The sequence below is a fragment of the Gastrolobium bilobum genome, unplaced genomic scaffold (assembly GCF_033153095.1).
Source record: "Gastrolobium bilobum isolate Gb01-03AN ecotype WA unplaced genomic scaffold, APGP_CSIRO_Gbil_v1 utg34810, whole genome shotgun sequence".
NCBI classification, from domain to species: domain Eukaryota; kingdom Viridiplantae; phylum Streptophyta; class Magnoliopsida; order Fabales; family Fabaceae; genus Gastrolobium; species Gastrolobium bilobum.
This window is the reverse complement of record NW_026895720.1, coordinates 93,645-101,995: the sequence shown is the minus strand read 5'-3', so window position 1 is coordinate 101,995 and position 8,351 is coordinate 93,645. Positions and strand designations below refer to the sequence as shown.

The following is an 8,351-nucleotide window of genomic DNA, read 5'->3' as shown; positions in this document are numbered from 1 at the left end:
TTCTTCTTCTTTCCGGTGACTTGCTACGCTCGCGATGTCGCTTTCCAGAACCAACAGTACGAGCATCGTCACTCGCCCGCCTTTGAGCTCCGCCCTTGATAAGCTCATCAATCTCATCTATGAGGTGTCTGCATTCTTAGTACTATGGCCGTTACTGCGGTGAAATTTGCAGTATACGGTGACTTCCCTGGTCAGTTGTTGGTGCCGTGGGTTACTCTTGCGCTCTTCTTTGTATTCAGTTTGCAGGACATTGTGTGATTGGCGTCTTGAAGTGTCACGCCTCAACGGGCGACTGACATATTTGGAGGGTTTGTGACCCTTCCTGCCTTCTTCCATGTGGTCCTTACTTTTACTAGCTCTCTTCTCTTGGTTGTGGGCGTCGTCGACTCGGCTCCCTTTGTACTCTTCAATCTGCATAAACTCTTGAGCTTTTTTCTTGACCTATTCTAGGTCAGTAATTTCATGGCGAGCAAGCTCGTAGGCGAACGCTCCTTGTCGCAAGCCCGACAGGAGTATATGCACTTGCACCTCAGGGTCTAGACCTTGGACCTGCAGAGCCTCTTTATCAAAGCGGTCCAAAAAGGATCTAAGGGACTCCCTTGATTGTTGGCGAATATTTTCAAGGGAGCGGACAGATTTAGGCGCTGGGCGACTGGTTGCGAAATGGGTTTGAAACTTGCCTGCCAGATCATCCCAGGACGCAATACTACCAGTTGGCAAAATGGTGTACCATGTCAGTGCTCTCCCGCCCATAAGTGTAGGGAAAGTCCTACGCATGAGGAGATCTGTCTCACCGTGAAGGGTCATCGTCGCTTCAAACTTTTGGATCCATTCAAAAGGATCAGTGTCACCAACATACGTAGCGATATTGGAAGGGCCTTTGAAGCCGAGAGGTATGGGGGTTAGGCGTATCAGTTAAGGATTTGTTGCGTCCTGAAGTATTAGCAGGCGTTACCCGTAAGTTCGGGTTGTGCACGTGTTGGTCTGGTGGTGGGCGAGGTGCATGTGGGGCTTCAACAGAGTAAGAGAGGGTTGGGGCTTGATGGGCGATACATTGTGGCAGGCCAGGATTCATATGTGATCCTTGAGGTTGTGGAATGGCCGCATTATGAGGCGGTATTACGTAACCGTGGAATGGAAAACCAGCAGGGAAAGGTGGGGGTAAGGGGCGGCCACGTTGTGTGTGTAAGGTCCAGGGGGATATGGGGCGACCACAAGGATTCGATGATCATTATACAGAGCCACCAGCTGGCTTCGGGCCGGTTGTAGATGATAAGCTGGTGGGATAGTTTGGGGGCCAGCGGCGGGAAGTGGCATTCCGAAATGAACTCCGGGTGGTGGGGGTTGGGTTGGGATTAAGTTCTCTCCTTGGACTTCGCGTATGGCTACGCGACGATTCAACTGTGCTACTCTAGCATCAGCTGCTGGTAACTGTGGGTCAACAGATTGCAACACCAGGAGGAGCGCCTCGCCGGCTACTTGTTCAGCAGGGGCTGAATGCATAGACGGTGGGGAATTGGAATGAACTGTTTGCACATGACCTTCAGGGGTAATGGCTCTGGTCTGCTCCGCTCTTCTTGTCGTAACAACCATGTTTAGCTGCCAGAAAATGAAATGCCTCTCGTAGATCTTTGGTAGGAGAATGGGAATAGAAGTTTATAGTTTTCCCACAGACGGCGCCAATGTACCGTTGGGATCTATAAGCCCACTATGTTCCCTTTGGGGATGGAGTCACTATATGGATGATACCCTTAGCACAGGTGGAGACCAAGCTAAGAGGCACTGTTCCAAGTATGAATCAAGCAATCAACAATGGGGTTAGGTGTGTGTATCAATATAAATGGGCAGAATAACGATACATAAGATACCTCAGATGTGTGCCCAGAGGGTTTATTTATAGGGGAAGGTGATGTGAATCTTGTGTGGGTTGGTGAGGAGGGGGTCAACCCTCCTTGGGATCTGCCAAGGGCGGTAGACGCTACTGGGCGTGGCAGGCGCTGCTATGATAGCAGCGATGCGCCCCCTGTGCCTGGCGGTGTCAGCGTGCGACAAAGGACAGTTTCCTCTTATGGTATCTGGGGCGGTCATCTTTTGGGGTAAGGGTCCCAAGACGGGACATATTGGTGTTTCCCCTAGGGAGTGTCGTCGCGTTGGGGGTTGGGAGGCTGACAGTTGGTAAGGCTGACGTGGATAAGGGGTTGAGATTGGGCTTGGACCTTTGGGCCTGTGTTGTTGGGCCATCTGGAACAATGTGAATCTAAGAATCAAATGTGTGAAAATTTGTTTTCATATGCTATAAGAAACGTTCTGTAGACAATTCTATATGTATTGTACACATATTCGGATGCACACTGTACACATATCCGAATATGCATTGTAGATATATTTGGATATCGGGTGATTGGCTCTTTTGCCCGTAATTAAAAAATATTGCCACTTTGTCCTTGTTTTTAAACTATTTAATTTTTTTAACATTTTATCAAAACTATACATTAATCTGCTCCTATTTGACCATTGACTAGAAAAGTTACTTGAGTACATGAGCCTTATACTCGAGTAACTATCGTCACGCCTAGAAGTCTGTAACAGTGTGTTTCGGCCACATTTTCATTATACATTTTTATATCCCAACATCCTACTCGTCTCTCGTCTTTATTCTGGTCCATCAAATTGACTTTCACCCTATGATCCCTAAATCTTTAACCTTATCAAATCATTGTTATTACACTTAGATATTCCAATTTTTGTACAAAAAGTTGATCCCAAACCCAAACCCTAATCCCAATTTATGGCAATGATGATATGTTGTAATTATCTACCACAATGGTAGGCAATTTGAAACACTTTGAAGGTCAAACAAAAACAATGCAAATCAAACCCGCTGTTATATACAACGAACTAAAGAGGAGAATTTATCAAAAATTGGGTCTTCAAGGCAACCAAAGCATTTTTCGCTTGGTAGCCAGGTACGAGACTAAAAATGGGTACTACATTGGTAACGATACCAATGACAATGAAGATGTGGATTGTGTCGTAGTTGCATATGTTAAAAGGAAAGAGGAAGATTTTATTGAGATTATGCTAAAGTTGATCATAGTCAGCGGTCTTCTTCACCCATGTATATGAGCACTGAGCGATATTTTGGTTAAGAAGAAAGATTCGTCAGCTCATTTGCATCTCCACAAATGTTAAGTCAGATAACATCAGGGGAACAAGAAGACGATGAGGAGGAGGATATGGACAGTATGAGGAGCGAAAACCTGAAAGTGTTATTCCACTTAGTGATTCATCGGATACTGATTTGGAGAGTGATTTCGATGCTGACATGAACAAGTAAACATGACTTCTCCTTCTTTGTCAGGACTTCATGTTGACTAGGGATGTTAATGGGCCGAGCCGAGCCGAGCTTTGGTCTTAAAAGGCTAAGTCTGTGTGTAAATGTGTCAGCTTGATCAAGCTTGTTAGCTATTATGAATATAATTATCGACCTACGACCTGATTTATTTACAAAAAATGAAAGCCTGATTTAGCCTAATAAGACAACAAATTATTCAAACAAAATGTACAATCAACAACACTAGTAATTCCATAAATATTCATAAATTCAATGTATATCCAAACAACATAATATACAACAAAATCATTCAAAAAGTTTGTTTAATCAATAAAATTAGGGTGAAATGGAATGAGGATAGAGAGTGCTATTACAAGTAGTATAAAAAAAATACTAGGCCAGCCTGAGAGGCTCTAAGGCCGAGCTTTTGAATTGAAGCCTGAGACCTTTTTATTAAACGAGCTTTTATACAAGTTCAAGTCTGGTTCCAACAACCAATTTTAGGCATGTAAGCTCAGGCCTTCACGAGCCGAGCCAAAGGCCCCTGTTTCGTTTATCCCCTCTGATGTTGACCCAATTAATAATGGTTAGTTAGTAGATTCTTTCCTTTTATTTAACATATTATATTGATCTTGTTAATTGGGTGAACCCACCAAAGAGATGATGTGTGGTGATGATGAGTTGCACGATACCTGAAAATTAGGGGATCCGTTATTTGTGCAACAAGAGTTCGAGTTCAAGTTTGAAATGCAACATGTTAAATTTTGTTTTGTATGATGATCTATCGTACAACCATAATTGCAAAAAGTTATGAACACATATTTGTGATGAAATGTCAATACCATTCTAATGGTTGTCCTTGGTATGTGAGGGAAATTAGGCCTAAGAATCGACTAATCCTCTCCTCCAAACTAGTACATCGATGCTCCATACGATCGTACCTCTGGTCCTATTCCTAAATCCCCTAAACCCATGTGTTAAGCTCCTAAAGTCTTGTGTCAAGCCATAGATGGATTTCATGACATTAGCATGGGTGTATCCACCCTCAGGAGCAGAAGGAGGTGGATGGACATTCGACATAGGCATCCCCCCCGCATCAGCACCATCATCATCATCATAATTGTTAGTAGCAAGCATCTGTGCATCCTCCTCATCCACTAGAACTTCAGGCTCAGGTTGTGTCTTCCGTTGCCACACGACTCTCACCTTTACAATCGTGCATTGCTCCAAGAGACGCTAGTCTTCAAAGTCTCAGTTTCCATGGATACACGAAAATACTCCAATATCCTCAAAACAAGGAAGACATATGGTAGTGGACCCTTCCTCGCAGCATGCTTCATAATACAACATATGTAATGCCTCTAGTTGACCTACACGTTGTGACGGATAGCCCACACCAAACTGTGCAGTTGCTGGAACAATATGTGGGTTATGATGTAAAACAGGATGCAGGCATAAACATTAAGAAGTCCTACACTAAACTAAACCTGATGTATGAGCCTGACATTATGCCTCCTCGTCTCCTCCATAATATCACCCAGCCTATATCACTTGATGGTAGCATTACGATCCCCGTCCAAAGTGGTGGTAGCCTCAACATCGAAGTCGTATCCTAACAACTTTATCCATATATCAACTGGCATAACAATGTCAATGCCACAAATGCCCAACCTCAGCATCAAATCGTATCCTAAAACCCCCAAAAAATAGTTCTGAAATCACAAAAATAAATAAATAAATCAAAATTCGAAACCTAGACAACCACATACAAGCACCATATACAACCATCAAAATCTAAACTAAAAACAACCATAAATCTGAAAAATCAAAACAAAAAATAAGGAATATGGAACTCATTTCGGTTAGGGTTCGTAATAAAAAAATCGGCCAAATACATTTCTAAAATCGAAATCCAATCAAATGAACAAAGAGGGATTGATGATGAAAAAGGTAACCCACCGCACGATTTGAGCAAGTTTTGTAACAATAAACACAATTTTGGTTCGCTTGGGAGAGAGAATACTCGAGTATAAAGTTTATATTTTATCCCATTTTGGCCGAACAAGGGTTTTTGTTTGTAAGTTACTTGAGTACAAGGGTCATGTACTTGAGTAAATCATGTACTTGAGTAACTAATCCCTTGTACTCGAGTAACTTACATGGTCAATGGTTAAACAAGGCTATATTGGCATATAGTTTTGATATGGTGGCAAAGTTGTAATTTTTTTAAAACGAGGGCAAAAGGGCCAATGAAACCTAGATATCCTATTCAAATATACAGATTATCTTGATGAATGTCCAGATATCTCACAGCTAAACACCATATTTTCGTTTAAAGTTTATAGGGCTTGAAATTTTTGCTTCACATATGGTCTAACATGTTCCAATGTCTATGAGATGACAATTTGGATCGACACGACACGACGGAACACAAAAAATGTTACTTTACTCCTCTAAATTCTGGTCTAGTCCTGTCACATCCATAAATTACATTCTAATTTCTGCTTATGTATCCCTAACTTCTACACTAATAATTATCAAATTTAAAATCATAAAATAAAAAATTAATTTTGAGTACGAAATAAAATAATTTATTGTTAAAAGAAAAAATAATATGTTGACAATGAACCGATGATTAATAATTTTAATGGATATCATTTCCAAGCTCATCATTTCACATCTGCGAGGTAACAGAATCAAAGTGTTAGCGTATACTTTCACCATAAAGAAGTGTGAATGTGTAAAAAATGAGATAAAAAAAAATTATAATGAAATGATAAAGTGTATAAAAATAAAATAACATGTATATAAATGGGCATATTTATTGTCTTTGATATCAGGTGTTTCATTATGTCCTGTTTTCCAAAGCTGCCATTTGAATAAAAAAATAAAAAAAGCAAAAACAACATTATCTAAACACATTTTATCTTTAGATTATCTTCCTATCCTAATTTCCCTCAAACATGAACCGCGAATGAGTAGAGCTCTGAAAAAACCACTTTGTAGCCGCACCTAATTTCCAAAACATTGTAGCCACGAATTAGAACACGCAAGTTTCAACCAGGAGTGAGGTGTACACTTTTGGTGAGTTATTTGACTCAAAAGAATATTTGTTTTGTGAGTTATTTGATTTTTATTCTTCTAATACGTAATAGATTTCAGTGCTTTTTCGGTTTGAAAAGGATGTGGTGTTGCACAAGCAATTTAAAGCAATTGTTTCTTTGTTCCCTGATACCTCATGGCAGGGTTTGGTGGATTAATAGAAGTAAGCATGGTTTTGTCCCTTTCTTGTGCTATCACAAAGCCATTCTTTAAGGTCCAGAGCAGCTTGAATTATCAACTTGATAGAACAAATGGTGTAGTAGCATTGATAAGGTGTGAATCAAAAGACTCATCAGGGGAGAAAGAGTTGCCAGAAAAACGTTCAAAGTTGGAGATAGGGTCTCCCATTATTGTTACTGAAGCTCCCAAGGTGATTAAGACTGCAGCTTCTGTCCCGTGCCTCAGGGTGAATTCTGGCTTAGTAAAGCCTGGTGATGTTGGAAGGTATTTCACCTCATCCGTATTCATTTACCTCAATTCCCAGTTTTTGTTTCACTTCATTCCTCAAATTTGACTATCAATAGGGAAAATGATTTTTTTTTTTTTTATTTCACCGCTTACTCGATTATTGGACCTATATATAGATATGGAAAATTTTCTCCTTTACTAATTCTTGAATTTATTTCATAGAAGCACTAATGATTCAGTAGAATAAAAAAATATATACATCCCACTAATTTTTAGAGAATTAATACAACAATAAATAAAGTTATTTCATGTGATCCTAAAACAATATTATTTCGAGTTTAGGAAAAAAATATAGGATATTTTAAAAAAATTTATTATAAATTTTACTAAAAGATTTTTTTTTTCAAATCTCAAAATAACGTCATTTTAGAATTGTAAGAGATAATTTTATTTTCCAAAAAATATTAATCCCTACATTATTTACTTAAATTTTTAAGGATCAAGACATAAATTGCTCTTCATTTGACCCTAATGTATAAAATTTTGAGCTTGAACTGGCAATTGGGTTATCACTTCTTGCAGAATTGTTTCAAGAAAACCTAAAGATGTGTGGGCAGTGCGACTCAGCATTGGAACTTATCTTATAGATGGAAAATATTTCAAGCCCTTGGATCTGGCCGAGTATGACTGAGAAAGTTGTGTGTAAAACACCCTCACTCCTTTCCAACCATTGGGTGCCCCTTGACATATAATATTTTAGCAAAGCTGTATAAATTAATTGAACAAACTATTATGATATGCTTTTCGTGTTTTATTAAAAAAGTGTAAGTTGCCTTGTTTTAATTTTTGGTAAGAAAGTTAAGTAAGGAAAGCTTAATCTTTTGGGCTTGGTCACATTCAAGAGAAGTTATTTTCAGAATGGTGATTCCTACCAGATTTGACTACATATATGTTGGATAAGGGAGGGGGTTGGTTAAAACACTACAAGTTTGGAGGCTGTTTAACTGAGGCAGTTTCACTTAAACCGTCTCCAATTGATACATAGAGGCGGTATTTTCGGCGGTTTAATTGATTCGAGGCGGTTCACATGAAACCGCCTCCAAATGTGTACTAGAGGCAGTTAAAATAACCTCCTCTATTTACCATTCAGAGGCGGTTAAAATAAGTTTTAAAATTATTTTCACAAAATGTATCGAGATTGTATGATTTACAAAATATAATGGATAACAACATAAATAAGCAAGAACAACAAACAAGAAGCTAAATATGCTCAAATATGTTTTGAATAATTATGTAAAGGAGATAAGGGTTAGAGAAAATGCAAACTTTGTTTATCCTGGTTTGGTCACAATGACCACAATTTATGTCTACCCTTCAATGACCACAATTATTTTACTATTGATCAAGCTTCAAAGGTGATTGAACAAGCTACTACAACCTTCAAGATTTTGGTTCTCGGAGACCTTACACTTCCACCCAAATTTCTTTGGCAATGAGCTACCTCTTC

The 8,351-nt window shown here is 39.3% G+C and overlaps 2 protein-coding genes across 2 annotated transcripts; one reads left to right on the top strand and one right to left on the bottom strand.

Moving 5' to 3' along the window:
* Window positions 1-441: 441 nt before the first annotated feature.
* Window positions 442-807, bottom strand: LOC133294214 (uncharacterized). Its single transcript, XM_061492869.1, has one exon. It carries the CDS (start codon window positions 805-807, stop codon window positions 442-444), a length of 366 nt encoding a protein of 121 aa, XP_061348853.1.
* A 5,406-nt stretch (window positions 808-6,213) lies between these two features.
* LOC133294273 (protein CHLORORESPIRATORY REDUCTION 42, chloroplastic) lies at window positions 6,214-7,738 on the top strand. Its single transcript, XM_061492926.1, has 3 exons — window positions 6,214-6,418; window positions 6,580-6,880; window positions 7,427-7,738. Exons 2-3 carry the CDS (start codon window positions 6,606-6,608, stop codon window positions 7,533-7,535), a joined length of 384 nt encoding a protein of 127 aa, XP_061348910.1. The 5' UTR covers window positions 6,214-6,418; window positions 6,580-6,605; the 3' UTR covers window positions 7,536-7,738.
* Window positions 7,739-8,351: the final 613 nt, after the last annotated feature.

Excerpts from the sequence above, each read along its gene's own strand:
- LOC133294273 (XM_061492926.1), top strand. The coding sequence starts at position 6,606 with ATGGTTTTGTCCCTTTCTTGTGCTATCACAAAGCCATTCTTTAAGGTC. Across the intron at positions 6,881-7,426 it reads AAGCCTGGTGATGTTGGAAG|AATTGTTTCAAGAAAACCTA; the intron begins GTATTTCACCTC and ends CACTTCTTGCAG.
- LOC133294214 (XM_061492869.1), bottom strand. The coding sequence starts at position 807 with ATGACCCTTCACGGTGAGACAGATCTCCTCATGCGTAGGACTTTCCCT.